The sequence below is a fragment of the Alligator mississippiensis genome, chromosome 7, assembly GCF_030867095.1.
Source record: "Alligator mississippiensis isolate rAllMis1 chromosome 7, rAllMis1, whole genome shotgun sequence".
Lineage (NCBI taxonomy): Eukaryota > Metazoa > Chordata > Crocodylia > Alligatoridae > Alligator > Alligator mississippiensis.
In genome coordinates, this window is record NC_081830.1 from 15,707,510 (window position 1) to 15,723,097 (window position 15,588).

Sequence of the window (15,588 nt, forward strand, 5' to 3'; positions counted from 1 at the left end):
GAGAAAAGGCAGTGGAGACAAGGTGATAGCAGTAGCAGAGGTCATGGGAAAAGTCAATGGAGATCAGGCTTTAGCTGTGCCAGAGATCAGGGGAAAAGGCAGTGGAGACAAGGCTATAGCAGTGGCAGAGATCAGGAGAAAAGGCAGTAGACACAAGGCGATAGCAGTAGCAGAGGTCAGGAGAAAAGGCAGTGGCAATCAGGCGATAGCAGTGGCAGAGATCAGGAGAAAAGGCAGGGGAGACAAGGCGATAGCTGTGGCAGGCCACGGTTAGAAGAGAACAGAGCAAGGGTGAAAAGGACCCTTGGCTTGGGGGACCAAGGAGACAAGGGCAAGGAGGTGCCTAAACCTCCCTGCTCTGGGACATGCACCAGCTGCACCAGGGAAATGGCCTCACCTGCCTCTGGAGCTAGATAAAAGGGGATGCTCAGCACACCAAGCTCCAAAGACAGGTGGTGCAGGCACAGTGCTAAGCAGGGCTCGTCTGGGAGTTGAACCCAGGACCTCCCACACTCTAAGTGGGAATCATGCCCCTAGATCAACAAGCCAGGTACTTGTGACTCCCAACCCTGCCCTGCTGCATTTCAGACCCTGCGACACGGGCCCCTCTTGTGCCATGGAAGCGCTGCCGGATCTCCGAGCTCAGGCTTCCAAGCTGTCTTTCCTTGGTGGCTCTTCCCACCATGGCAAGCTCTGAAGAGTTGCTCTCCCCTTTGGGCAGAAGGCCAGAAGGTCCTGTGCAGCCAGGCAGGACTTGAAGGGGAGGCAAAATGCCAGTGGCCGGTAGCCCCAAGAGATGCACTGGGAGGTCAGGCTTGGGGTGGGCAGGAACGACCCAAGTGGGAACGAGGGCCCCGGCTCAAGACGGGTGTAGTTGCACCAGGCCCTGCCTTCTGAAAACCCACATGGCCCTGCTTGATGCCACGATGGCCACTGTCCCCCACCGGCTTGGGGAGCCAAGGAGATGGGCAAGGAGGAGGAGGAGGAGGAGGTGATGCTGGGTGGGCGATCCCTGCTCCCCTGCAGCGCTGCCAGCCCCGGGGACCCGCAGCTCTCCCGTATCCCCGCCCCAGCGCTGCATTACACACACAAGTCTGCACTTGGTTCCTTCTCCCCACTTCCCAGTCCCTGAATCCCTGTTCCTCAGTCCCAGTGTCTTATTCCCAGCTCCCAGTTCCTCGTTCCCAGTTTCCAGTCCCTTATTTTCCCTTCCTTATCCTGTTTAATTTCCTTATTCCCAGCTCCCAGTCCCTTTTTCCCAGTTCCTTATCCCCAGTTTCCAGTTCTTTATTCCCAGCTCCCAGTTCTTTATTCCTAGTTCCTTATTCCCAGTTTCCAGTCCTTTATTCCCAGTTTCTTATCCCGTTTCCAGTTCCTTAATCTCCATTCCTTACTCCCTGTTCCTTATTCCCAGTTTCTTATCCCCAGTTTCCAGTTCCTTAATCCCCATTCCTTATCCCCATTTAACAGTTCCTTAATCCCCATTGCTCAGTCCCAGTTTATTTCCAACTCCCAGTTCCTCATTCCCAGTTTCCAGTCCCTTATTCATTCCCAGTTTCTTATTTCCAGTTTCCAGTTCCTTAATCCCCCATTCCTTAGTCCCAGTTTTTTAGTCCCAGTTTCTAGTCCCTTATTTTCCCTTCCTTATCCCCAGTTTCCAGTTCCTTATTCCCTCTTGCTCAGTCCCAGTTTGTTATTCCCAACTCCCAGTTCCTCGTTCCCAGTTTCCAGTCCCTTATTTTCCCTTCCTTATCCTGTTTCATTTCCTTATTCCCAGCTCCCAGTCCCTTTTTCCCAGTTCCTTATCCCCAGTTTCCAGTTCTTTATTCCCAGCTCCCAGTTCTTTATTCCTAGTTCCTTATTCCCAGTTTCCAGTCCTTTATTCCCAGTTTCTTATCCCTATTCCTTAATCCTTGTTCCTTACTCTCAGTTATTTATTCCCAGGTTCTTATTCCCAGTTCCAAATGCCTTATTCCCAGTTTCCAGCTCCTTATTCCCAGCTCCCAGATCCTTATTCCCAGCTCCCAATTCCTTATTCCCCGTTCCTTATTCCCAGTTTCCAGTTCCTTCTTCCTGATTCCTTATTCCCGTTTCCTTCTTCCTGGTTCTTTATCCCCAATTTCCAGTTCCTTATTGCCAGTTCCTTATTTCCAGCTCCAAATTCCTTATTCCCAGTTCCTTTTTCAAAGCCAATCTGTAGCTAACAAAAGCTTGGTAATCATGAATTAAAGACTGTAGAGAGAGAGAATGCCAACTTCAGCCTCATTGCAGGCAGCAGGGATGGTGGCAGGGGCCCTGGTTTAGGGAGCAACATGGCAGTGAGAATCCCTTTGTAGTGGGTGGAAACAGTTAATCCTCTGGTTTTGGATTCCTGGCAGGATGTGGTTTGGTTAGATTAATTTATGTCCTCCTCCCCTACAATCATCCTATATGCCTCACTTTCCCTGGTGGCGTCTCTCATTGTGATACCATTGGGGAGAACAGCTTAACATTGCCCTGAACCAGTCCTGAAAGGGGGATTTTGGGTTCTGGGTTTTTTTTCCCCATTTGCTAGAGAAATGGTCATCAAGAACAAACTGTTTGCATCTAAAGAAATTGCTTATCTCATTGCTTAGGTCATCAAGAACAAACCACTTTCATCTCAAGCATAGGTGATGTGTAGGGGGGGCACAAGGGGGCATGTGCCCCCCCTAAGATTGGCCACCACTAAAGCCACCACCGGATTTTGTGGGCAGTTGCTGCCCACCCCCCCAGCTCGCTGTCGATGTGGCCACCAGCGTCTGCAGGCAGTCCCCACTCTCCACTCGCCATCCCCACCGACAGCGTGGATGGTGGCTGTGGGCAGTGCCTGCTCACCGCCCGCTGCTTCCCACTCTTCCCCCCCACCTCCCACTGATGTTACCGTGACCATCTGCAAAGAAAATGGTTTGGGGGCTGAGGCACTGGGTGTATTTAGTTTGGAGAAGACTGAGAAGGGATTTGATAGCAGCCTTCAACTTCCTGCAGGAGGGTTGCAAAGAGGACGGAGCTGGACTGTTCTCAGCAGTGACAGACGACAGAACAAGGAGCAATGGGCTCAAGTTGCAGCAAGGGAGATTTAGGTTGGATATTAGGAAAAACTTTCTCATTAGGAGGGTGGTGAACCCCTGGAACAAGTTACCTAGAGAGGTGGTGCAATCTCCATCCTTGGAGGTTTTTCAGGCCTGTCTAGACAAATCCCTGGCTCGAATGATCTAGTTGAAGTGGTCTTGCTTTGAGCAAGGGGTTGGACTAGATGTCACCTCCTGAGGTCCCTTGCAACCCTTAGTTTCTATGATTTTATGACAGCATAACCACATGCAGAGATACAGACTGGCGAGTGACTGGATAGGCAGCAGTACAGCAGAGAAGGAGCTGGGGGTTACTCGACCATAAGCTGAATACTCACCAGCAGTGTGCTCTTGGTGCAAAAAAGGCCTACAGCATCCTACAGTGTTCTGCATTTTCTGTTTTTATTGAATTCACCGATAAATTACTTGATTTTTTGTAAATTGAAGTTATTCGATTTTTACTGATTTACCCCTAATTTTCAGTTCACTCAATAATATTTTACCTGGTATTTCTTTGTATGAAATGCCCTCCTGATAGCTGATTTTGTATTGCAGCACTCAAGCTGAAGCAATTCTTCAATGTAAAACTCACTCCAGACACACGATGGAGCCAGTCAGATTAAACCATGTTAATGTTGCACCATGATTGGCTCATGTGACATAAATCGGCACTTAGTGCTTCCATTTAATGTGGGGCTGAATAAAAACATACACAGGGAAAAAAAGTAAAAGATGCGTAGAAAGTGTAAATCTCTCTGTGACTACATTTGTGAAAATCAGTGTTTCGAAGTTTTCAAACAGAGGAAACAGGAAGGTGAAGAGGCTGCATTGCACTGCAAGTACTGCAGCATTTAAGTCAGTTGTCATGCCGGTTTCTGAAAAAAAAATTGGGAGGACGTTAGGAAAGTAAAGACTATATCATTACGAAATCCACCACAATTATGCAATTTCAAGTCACTGATGTCAATGCCACTGATAGTGATGTGAACAGATAATTAATCAATAAAATGTGGGTGCCGGCTCAGGTAGGAGAAGGGTATATATGGAAAATTCTTACGCTGGAATAATTCCTATTTCTTGGTGCCAGATTCTACTTCACTTTATGAGACGGAACTGTGTATAGGCAGCCACACACGTATAGTTTTTGGCATTTGCACACAGTTTGGGCTTTCATTTCACTCTGTGATGAAACAGAATTGGCTGCCATTAGTACCTAGTGTAGGACCTTCCTAGTCTTTAGCCCTTGCATGCCTTCACACCCTGCCTCTCTCAAAGCCGACCTGCTGTACCTTGGATTTAATACTCTTTGGTTAAGTGGAAGAACAGCACCTATCGGAATAGCTTTTGCTCTGACTAGCAATAAAGGCCTAGGGCAAACGCTTGATAGAATAAGCAGAGAGCCTCTGGAGGAGTTGGGTTGGGGACCTCTAGACAGTGGCAGTCTCTCTAAGACGTTGGATGAGAAAGCTCAGACACAGTGGCTGAGAGAATTTATTCAGTTCATAGTCTCAGCTGAGGCTGGGGTGTGTGTGCGTGTGCATGCATGTGCACATGTGCGTTTTGGGGTGGGAGGGTGAGGGTTATCAGCTGAGAAGAGTTCAGATGGGTGGGAAGTTTTGTGGGTCCTGTCATTCCTTGTCTAGGGGCTTGCTTTAGGAGAATAGCAATCACAGTTCTTTGAACGGACGTGAGCAGGGGCAGCTGCTTTGCCACTGTTCACGTGGGCTGGGTATGAAGAGGTAAGCCAGGTATGAAAAGTGTTGCTCCAGCCTTCATCCCTGAGCTAGTCATCCTCATTGCACATCAGGTTATCTGTATCATTCACACAGATATAGAGCATGAATGGAGACCTCAGGTGTAAAAGTCATGGACTGTTCTGGTCTCTCAAGACAACTGGTGGGATCATGATTTATCTCCAGTTCCCTATGTCTGCATATGGGCATCTTTACACATGCTCTGGGGCAGGGGGAAGAGGGTGGCATTTGAATTAGAGCAGGTCTTGGAAGCCAGTTTAATGAAAAAGTCTGCAATATCTCATGTACCGAACATCCCACACTTCAAAACTGTGGCCATTTTGAAAGGCACGTTTATTGGATAGATGCAATATTTTTATTAGACCAACAAAATCAATGGAAAAATGTTCTTTGCAAGTTGGCAGGCACTGTCTCCACCGCACTTCTCTGCAGGTGTCCCACCTGGACTGGGAGCAGATCCTGCAAGAAAGGACCTGTGCACCACTACTGCTGTTCCTTCCTGAACTTGGCACCCTGTTGAGCCAGAGCCTGCATCTGGAGTGGGGCATGGCCAGCATTGGGGCTCCTGTTGCCTGGGTCTGTTGGGGACAGTGGCAGCAGCAGGAGAAGGGGCTGCAACCATGGGGCACATTTAAGGTCCTTGTTCCTCATGCTGTACATAACTGGCTTGATTAGTGGATCCAGCACAGAACAGAGAATGGCTTCTATGAGGTCAAGAGCTGATGGGGAGCTGGAGATAGGTTTCAGAGGGACAGGTACCCATGCTAATAAGCAAGGAGAGAATAAGGTGAAGAAGGAAGATCAGAAGTCTTTGTCCTGTCCTTGCTCAGATGGGCACAGTGTAGAAAATCTGACTGTATGAGACAATTATGAAAACAAAACAGGTCTAAAGTTATGCAAACACCAACAGTAATTATCGCCAGCTGTGTAAGGTACAAGTCAGAGGAAGCGAGCTTGATTAGCTGAGGGATTTCACAGAAGAATCGGTTGATGATATTAGCTCGGTGGAAAGATACACTAAAGTTGTTACCAGTGTGCAGGGCACAGAATAGAAAACCACAAATCCATGCACTGGTTTCCATTTATCTGCAAGCTTTCCAGTCCATGATCATCTCATAGTGCAGTGTTGTGCAGTTGATAGTGCACCGATCATATGTCAAGATGGTGAGGAAAGGGAAGTCAGGTGCGAGGAAGAACAAAAAGAAAAAGGACTTGTACGACACATCCAGCACAGAACAAGGACCTGGTGTTCAGCAGAGAATTGGCTAAGGATTTCGAGGTGGTGACAGAGATCGTTCCAAGGTCTGGGATAGAAAGATTCATCAGGAAAAAGTGCATGGGGCTGTGGAGATGGCGGTTAAGAATGATAACTGTGATATCAAGGAGATTCCCAATCAGAGATGCCTTCGGAAAGTGATGCCTTCCACATTGGGAAGACAAAACAACCTTTTTTCTTGAAGGTTGCAAGGAGAGCTCATGGGATGTCTCTGTAACTCTATGTAATGGACACATCAGTATGATAAGGCGGGAGATCACCAACGTTTTCCACTTTTAGGTCAGACTGACCCAGCTCAGGGGAAAACTAGGCTGATACCAAACCCAGGTGACTACTACCACTTTTCCCCAGTGCTGCTTCTTTTTGCTGCCCAGCTGCAGTACAGCACCGCGCAGGGTCAGAGAAGGCCTCTGTTACCAAAAGCGGCCAAAGACCTTCCTCCACAGGGTGGATACAATGGGGTCATGGGCTCTAGATTGCCAACTGCTGTGATGAAGCCCAGACAAAAATGATAAGGTCAAAATGAAATATTTTGGGACTGTTTAGTTCATTAATAAAAAAAATAAAAAAAATAAAAAAAAATCCCAATTTGGGGATTGGGAAATGTTAATATTTTTAAATTTCTCCCATGATGGGATCATTGTTTTTGGCCATGGGAACATCCATGAAGAGAGTGAATTCCAAACACCATAAAACTTCTAGCTGCGGGACTCCAACCAACCCCTGTCCCAAGTGGGACCTGCCAGAACAGTAAGTTATCATGGAGGCTGAAGCACAGAGACACATATGGTCACGTCAGGCTCTGGCATCTGGCCGGTTTGGATCAAGAGAAATCAGGTCCATGCACGGTCTCTGATCCCTTGATGCTCCTTGTGCAGCCTGCCTGCCTGGCATGGGCCGTACATGGCTTATGACTGGGCTGGGATGCACGCTACATGCGGCACGTGTGCCAGATCAGCCCTGCGTACTGGACTGAGGGTTTGTCTGGATTGGGCTCGTTGACCCACCCTGCATGCAGGATGCAGTGTGCACAGTCAATGGGTGCATCTACGTGTCCGCCCCACTGGGCAGTTGTTACTGTGCAGACATTTAGTACTAGCTTTAGCAAGTGCTAAATGAATGCTCAGTACCTGCCAGGACTACGGAGTCCTGACAGCGCATGGATCGTTTCCAACCCCACTGCGCACTAGCAATACATGAATGCACACTAGCTCATTGCTACTTCTTATTAGGTAGCAGTGGTGGTGACACGGCTAGTGCCCGCCAACACTACGTTCTCACAGCGATAATCTACATCATCGTAGCTCATCACTGCGGTGATGTAGCATATTATATAGATGCGCCCAGTCTGGTACAAATACTACATGCGGTATGAACCCCAGACTGGCACTGCATCCTGTCCGTAGCATGGCTTCCAGGCTGGCCCCAAGCATCTTATGCTGTGCAGATCCAGAATGCAAGCTGCATGCAGTGCCTCCACTAGGCCATCCCGTGGGATTGATCTGGCAGAGGGGGGCATCTGTATATGAGAAACCTGGGTTTAAGGGGAGCTGGGACCCTGTGTGTATACAAGTCAGGGGAAAGTGGTCTGAGGGTCTGTCATATTTCATAGATTCATAGACATTCGGGCAGGAAGGGATCTCGGAAGATCATCGAGTCCAGCCCCCTGCCCAAGAGGCAGGAAGTCATCTGGGATCAAAGGACCCCAGCAAGATAAGCTCCCAAATTTCTCTTGAAGTTGTTCAATGTAGGTGCTTGAACCACCTCTGATGGCAGGCTATTCCAGGCCTTGGGGGCTCTGACAGCAAAGAAATTCTTCCTTATGTCCAGCCTGAAACAATCTTGCAGGAGTTTATAACCACTTGCCATCGTAATTCCTTGGGGGCCTCTGGTGAACAGTGTTATGTTCTCATACAAACCTGTATAGGAACTAACCCAATTGCAACTTGGCACCTCCCTGTATCCTAAGGTGCCCAGTCTGGCTAACAGGGACAACTGAGCAAGGCAGAGAAGCTCAGGGCCTTCTCAGAGATCCAATGACTTGTGTTGTGAGGGAGATTAAACCAGAGCACAGCTCTGCTGTTCTGCTAACATCTGTACAGCTCGGACTGTGTACATCTGGGCTTTTCCTTCTGAGCTGTGCAGGACTCCAGGGAACAAGTCCCAGGAGCCTTCAGAAGAAAATTACTGCAAAATTGCCGTCTTGCTTCACTCCTTTTCTACAAGGCAGGGTTGAGGTCAGCTGCACACTCAGAAACCTGGTTGGATTCACTCCAGTCGTTCAGTGACAGAGGGAGCAGAGAAAGACCTCTGAGTTATCTGTGCTTCTGGGCACCTAGACTAGTGTTTGGTGCAGAGGAGAGCTGAGAGATCAACTGGACAAGAGCAAAGGATCTCAGCAGGGGAAGTCTGAATGTGACACAGTAGATGAGGAAACTTCCACTAAAACTATTTCAGTAAGTTTTCTGCATCGGTGAAGTGTCCTGTCTTAGTGAGATGCAGAGGAGATTTTAAAACATTAAAAGTTGGCAAACCTGGCTACACAAATCATTCTACATTTTCTGTATAATAGATTCAAAGCTACAAGAGTGAACAAAGACATTTTCAATGTTTTTGCTAAGCATACAGGTAATGTTATGTAGGATATTGGAAGTAGGGTGGGAAGAGGAGAGGGGTGGGATTTGGACCTCTAAGGAATTCATCTTTTTTATATAATATCTTTTATTTCATACATATTTGTTTCCAGCATACATTTTCTAGGTGAGATCTATTGAAAAAATGATAGACTTTCAGATTTAAAGCAAAGGAAAAGAATCCTGAGGTGTGGCTGGGTTAACATTTTCTTCCCTTTCTAAAAGAATATCAAAATATTTTATATTATATTTTATTTTATATAGGGTCTTGCCAGGGAAAAATCATTTATTAAAATCAAACATTTAATGGGAAGGAAAATGGAATATTTACATTCTTAGCATGTAATTTGGAGACAGTATTGATGGGAATATCAAAGCCACTGAATTTGTTACTCTCACCCTTACCCCTGCCCTTGTTTTATTATACCCAGGACTTGTACAGTGCCCTGGGAAGGAGGATGTCCAACTGGACCACTGTAACCAAGTTCCTCCTCCTGGGCTTCTCGGACACTCGGGAGCTGCAGATCTTACACTTTGTCATCTTTCTAGCAGTGTACCTGGCAGCTCTGGTGGGGAACCTCCTTGTCATCACTGTTGTAACTATGGACCACCACCTCCACAGCCCCATGTACTACTTTTTGGCAAATCTGTCCATCCTTGACCTTGGATCCATCTCTGTCATTGTCCCCAAGTCCATGGCCAATTCTCTCTTAAACACCAGGACCATTTCCTATGCTGGATGTGTGTCCCAGGTCTTTCTCGTCTTCCTCTGCTGTGCAACTGATCTTGCCTTCCTCACCATCATGGCATATGACCGGTACATTGCCATCTGCAAGCCACTGCATTATGAGATAATTATGAACAGGAGAGCTTGCATCCAGATGGCTGCCTGTGCATGGGTTGTTGGTGCCATGTACTCTGCAATGCACACTGGGAACACCTTTAGTCTCCCCTTTTGCCACTCAAATACCATCAACCAGTTCTTCTGTGAAATACCCCAGCTGCTCAGGCTCTCCTGCTTTGGCACATACCACAGAGAGCTGGCAGCTCTTGCCTTCAGTGTGTGCTTAGGTTTAGGCTGTTTTGCTTTCATCGTTGTATCGTATGTTCAGATCTTCACCACGGTGTGGAGCATCCCCTTGGAGCAGGGCCGGCAGAAAGCCTTCTCCACCTGCATTCCCCACCTTATCGTGGTTTCCCTGCTTCTTTCCACTGCCGGCATTGCCTACACGAAGCCCATCTCTGACTCCCCGTCCCCTCTGGATCTCCTGGCGGCTGTTCTGTATTCAGTGGTGCCTCCATTGATGAATCCGGTCATGTACAGCATGAGGAACAGGGAGATCCAAGCTGCCCTGAGGAAACTGCTCCACAGGCTGATCCGCTCCAAGAACAATATGTCCATCTTTCTTTCATGACTTCTCTTATATTTTTCTTTTCTAATTTACATATTAACTTAGTCTTTTTTCATATTATTGTGTGAATCTTGCATATTAAAAATGAAGGTGGTAGGTTAATTCTGTAACTTTGTAAGGTCAAAGACTTGGTTTTTGTCATTTTGGTTGACACTGTTGAAGTGGGAAAGTAATGTTTCATGCATCAATTTTACTGTCTTCGCACCATCTAAAATATATCCCATCAAGTGCAAGATAACAAAGAATTAAGGAGTTTTGTTTACTAATTGGTGCCATCAATTATTCAGATGACAGAATCTACAGGCAAATCTCCAGATGGTGTGAAACTGGAGTGAAATGCAAATACTTTAGGGGACAGGAATATAGTTCAGATGGATGCGAATAGATTGGGGAGCTGGGCTTGAAACAATAAGATGAAGGCCATGAAATAAATGCAACTTGTTGCACATAGGGAGAAGAATCAAATGCACAAATACAGCCTGGGTTACAATTCCTGGGTGGTATCATGGTTGAAAAGGTGGGTCACAGACTCAATATGAACATGGAATTTGATGTAGCTACAGAAACATTCATGCAGTTTTGGGCTGCAACAACAGGAGTATTAGATGTAAAACAGGGGTGTAGGTTGTACCCATGTTGGTCTAAGGACACAGGCAGACCAGGTTCTTTGTGTGAATCGCATACCTTTTATTAGATCAACTTAAATCGCCAGAATCATTTTTCTTTCTAGCAAGCATTTGGGTTTAAAAGCCAGGAAGAGGGTATACCAAATGCAGATGCTTTCCCAGCCTGACGAAGGGTTTTTAAACCTGACAGCTTGCTTCATCTTTTGATTTCCTTCGGGCTCTGACTGCAAAGGTTCAGGGCAAGGATGAGAACTATATGTATTAGGCCTCTCAGTCAGTTTGGGCCCACAGTAAACCGTGAATCAAGTCTGTTTTGAACCACAAGGAAGAGGATACACAAGGAGAACATTCATGGAGATTTGGTTATGGAGACATTTTTATTTCTGATGCAGACAGAGGGGTTGTTTTTCCAAATGGCAAAAGAAATGATTCAAGGCTGAGGAAGGCACACCATTGAAGAACAGATTCTCATTGATTTATATTAGAGCACATCATTTTCCACAAAAGCCTTGAGGTCCGGTGTTCAGAGGGCTAGGATGCTGAAAAGTGCTCTAGCATTGTTGGGTGCCTAACTACATTTGCCTGGTTTGCAAACAGCTGTCTCACTAACTCCCAGCCTTGATAGTGTGTTTTGATCATAGTAAGGGAGGTTTACCAGATCACTGGGACAAAAAATTCAGGGCCATAAATATCTGTTCACCCCTGCTTAAACAGGTTGAGGTTGTTGTTGTTTTTTTAAAAAACAACAACAACAACAACAACCCTAAATGAAGTAGGGCGCTTACTTCAAATGATATTAAAGTCCCAAACTCACTTGCCTGTTTCAAAATATTCATAGGATCCTAGGACTGAAAGGGAGAGTATTGCTTTCCCCTATAACATGTTTGGTCCTAATACAACAACGCTGTTCCTTGGGTTCATCTATTCATGCAATGAGCACAGCCGAATGAACTCCAGCACAGTTCTTGCTGGAGTTTCTTGTTCCTGGGTGCAGAATTAGAGTAGATGGCATTAGATTAGCAATCTGCTCCCAGTCACCCTAGGCAGTGGGGGGCCACAGAGGACCGGAGGTGGGTGGGGGGGCCTGTCCATGGCTCCTGTGTGGAGATCAGGATCTCAGTCCAGCTCGATGGTGCTGGCTTGGGATGATGCCTTGTGTTCGAGGAAGGGTGCAGTGGCGGGGTGTAGCAAGCACTTTTGGGACTGGGGAGAGGGGAGACACGAGGAGGAAGCAGCACCAGGACTTTTCTTTCAGCTTTGTTAAGGACACCATCAACATGCCTAGGTGGGAAACAAAGATCACATGTAATGAATAGGATCGAAGGCCAGACCCGAGGAGCGTGAGTGGCTGTGGGATCACAGCCTCGTCCTGATGTATGAGGTCCCCCAACTGGCTGGTGGGTCAGAGCCTGGTTCCTCCTCTCCCCACTGAAGCACTGCTCAATTTAAAGGGCAGTCAGTACGGCGTGTGCAGCCCCCAGCCATTCCCAGCCCGGTTCAAGGGAAGGCTGATTTCGGTATTCCCCTGCAGCAGGGATGTGTGTGCTTCTGCTGCTTTCAGATCTGCTCAGAAGACAAGGGCTTCATAGGGCCTGGGATCCCACGATCCATGCAGCTGGGACGTGTCCCCCGCTTCAGGACAGTTCCAGCCTCTCTCTGAATGGATCCAAATCCAGGTTCAAGAGAGACGGGGGCAGAGGTGCAGCCCCCGCACTGCCCCTCTGGAAAGGGAACTGAGAATGGCCAGCCTCAGCTGGTAGGCTGTTTGGGAGCTGCCAGGTCAGAACCTTGCAGGCATGGGTGACTAGTGCCACCTTAGTCAGGGGGGGGAAATCCCCCCCCCCCCAGTGACTGCATGGGGTGGGGGTCCCCTTGCTATTTGAAGAGTTGTTGAACTCAGGACTGGTCCCAGATGACTGAAAGAGGGCCAGTGGGGTTCCCATGTTTAGGAAAGGAAAGAGGGGTGACCCCACAAACTACAGACTAGTCAGTCTGACCTAGGTCCTGGGTAAAATCTTTGAAAGGTTGGTTAAGAAGGCCATCAACAAAAAGCTGGTAATGGATGGGGTGCTAAACAGCAATCAGCATGGCTTTGTCAAGGGCAGATCATGACTGATGAACTTTGTGTCCTTCACTAACCATCTGGACAAAGGACACAAGTTTGACACCATCTACTTAGATTATACTAAAGCCTTTGACTCTGTCTCCCATGGGATTCTCTCTAACAAACTGGAAAGTACTGGGATGGACCAGTTTACAGTGAGGTGAGTGGACAACTGGCTCAAAGGCTGCTCCCAGAGAGTGGTGATCGATAGGCCTCATCCTGGAGGGCCATCTCCAGTGGGCTTCCCCAGGGATCGGTGCTCAGAATTGTGCTATTTGGATGAAGGGGTAGAAAGTGCAATGATTATGTTTGCAGATGATACCACACTGTGAGGAAATGCAGACACACCAGAAGATAGGTCAAAGATCCAGGAGGATCTTGACAGACTGAACTTATGAGCGGAACAAAATCAGATGAAGTTTAAATGGGAAAAGTGCAAGGTCCTTCACCTGGGTAGGAAGAACCCTCACCACAATTATACAATGGGTCGTAGCCTACTGGCTGGCACAACAGTTGAACAAGACCTGGGGGTCACAATTGACTGGAAGATGGATATGACCCAACAGTGTGATGAGGCTGCCAAAAGGGCAAATAAAAATTTGGCAGGCATCAGCCACTGTGTGGCCAATAGATTCAGGGAGGTACTCTTCCCTCTATTCAGCATTGGTGAGGTGTCAGCTGGAGTATTGTGCCCAATTCTGGACACCACACTTCCAGAAGGATATGGATAAGCTCAAGAGTGTACAAAGAAGGACCATCTGTTTGATTAAGGGCATGAAGGGTAGACCCTAGAAACTCCAGGAACTGGGCCTGTTCAGCTTGAGGAAGAGAAGGCTGAGAGGTGACTTGATAGCTTCCTACAAATACCTTGGGGGGGAGGGGGGGGGGAGCATCAAGAACTAGAAGAGAATCTATTCAGGAGGTCACTTCAAGGGAAGACGAGGACCAGTGGGCATAAACTAATAGAGGGTAAATTCAGGTTGGATATAAGGACAAAATTCTCTGTAAGGTTCACCAGAATCTGGAACACCCTCCCAGCAGTGCAGTCACCCTCTTCGGATGTGTCCAAGACAAGGGTGGACAGGCACCTTGCCAAGCTCCTCTGAGCCCAATACTTCCTGCTCACGTCAGGGGACCAAACTTAATGATCGTACAGATCCATTCCAGTTCTATGATCCTGTAGTTCTTGCATGGCTCCCGTCTCAGAGTGCAGCAAGTCTATGGAGGTTAACCTCACCCCTTATTAAAACATCTACCAATCAAAGTTCCATTTTCACATGAACAGATACAAAATGTTGAAATAGGAAAAACAGTACTTTTAATTTGTAAAAACAGTGTTTGTTCCTGTTACTGGGGATGTCATATGCCTCAGGGTCAACACACCACCCCCCGGATATGAAGGAGCCCCAAAATATAAAAGTCACTCTGAGTCTCCCTTCATGCCAGTCACTTTCCTCAGGGCTCGTTTCACCTCTTTGTTTCTCAGTGTGTAGATTAGAGGATTTATCATAGGAGTCACAACTGCATAGAACACAGAAATGATTTTGTCCTCCTGTTGGGATGACTTGGACTGTGGTTTAAGGTATATGAATATGGCTGTACCATAGAAGATGGTCACCACAGTGAGATGGGACCTACAGGTGGAGAAAGCTTTGGATTTGCCTTCCGTCGAGTGGATGCGCAAGATGGTCATGATGATACGCATGTAAGAGAAAAGGATGAAGGAGAAAGGGGCAAGGAGGTTGAATGTTGCACTGGCAAACATAAAGATTTGATTCTTGGAGGTATCTGAACAAACTAGCTTCATTACAGCAAGGATTTCACACATGAAATGGTCAATCTCATTCTTCCCACAGAGCCATGATGGCATGCAGAAAAACGGGACTATAGTTAGGAGGAAGGTGATGGACCAGGACCCCACTGCCAGGTGGATGCATCTTGTCTTGCTCATGACGAGTGTATAATGCAGTGGGTTGGTGATGGCAATGTAGCGGTCATAAGCCATGACGCCCAGCAAAAGGCACTCAGTAGATCCTAAGAAGAGCGTGCTTAACATCTGGGAAAAAACATCTAGTGTAGGAAATAGTGGGTCTGTCAACTGAAAAATTTATTAGTGCTTGTGGGACAGTGCTTGATGAATAGCAGATGCCCAGGAAGGACAAATTACTGAGGAAAAAGTACATGGGGGTGTGAAGATGCAGATCACACAGGGTTAAGAGGATGATGAGGCCATTTCCAATTAGTGTTACTAAATACACCATAAGGAAGAATGTAATTAGCATCATCGGTGTCGTGGGGTGACTGGAGAAGCCAGTGAAAACAAATTCAGTCACCATGATTTGATTGTCCTCTTCCATGTCTGGTTTCTAGCACTTCCTGAAAGAAGCAAAATAATGGAAAATAGCATTGCATAATATGTATCTAGTGCATGGGCATATTAGATATCATAACCAGAACCATTGTTTCATAAAGAAAGTTGTGTGTGTGCAATGTAGGTAGAGAGAGAAAATATCTGGAGACAGAAATATATAAGTAGGTAAGGAAATACAAATCACTAAGACTGGAAATATATTTATTTTGTGTGTTCTTTTTTTTACTTGTGTTTCAAATATTTATTTACTATTGCATATTATTTAAGAAATTCTCACAGGTATTTTATAATTCATTTTTATAATGCCACATTGTCAGTGGAAT

General features: G+C 46.7%; 1 protein-coding gene and 1 pseudogene across 1 annotated transcript; one reads left to right on the forward strand and one right to left on the reverse strand.

Annotated features, from left to right (window-relative positions):
• Positions 1–9,375: 9,375 nt before the first annotated feature.
• LOC132251307 (olfactory receptor 14C36-like) lies at positions 9,376–10,080 on the forward strand (the record flags this gene model as incomplete). Its single annotated transcript, XM_059730357.1, has 1 exon — positions 9,376–10,080. A coding segment is annotated over one exon (705 nt), but the record flags the coding sequence as incomplete, so codon positions are not given.
• Positions 10,081–14,314: 4,234 nt separating this feature from the next.
• LOC132251684 (olfactory receptor 13H1-like) lies at positions 14,315–15,251 on the reverse strand (annotated as a pseudogene).
• Between the last annotated feature and the right edge of the window lie 337 nt (positions 15,252–15,588).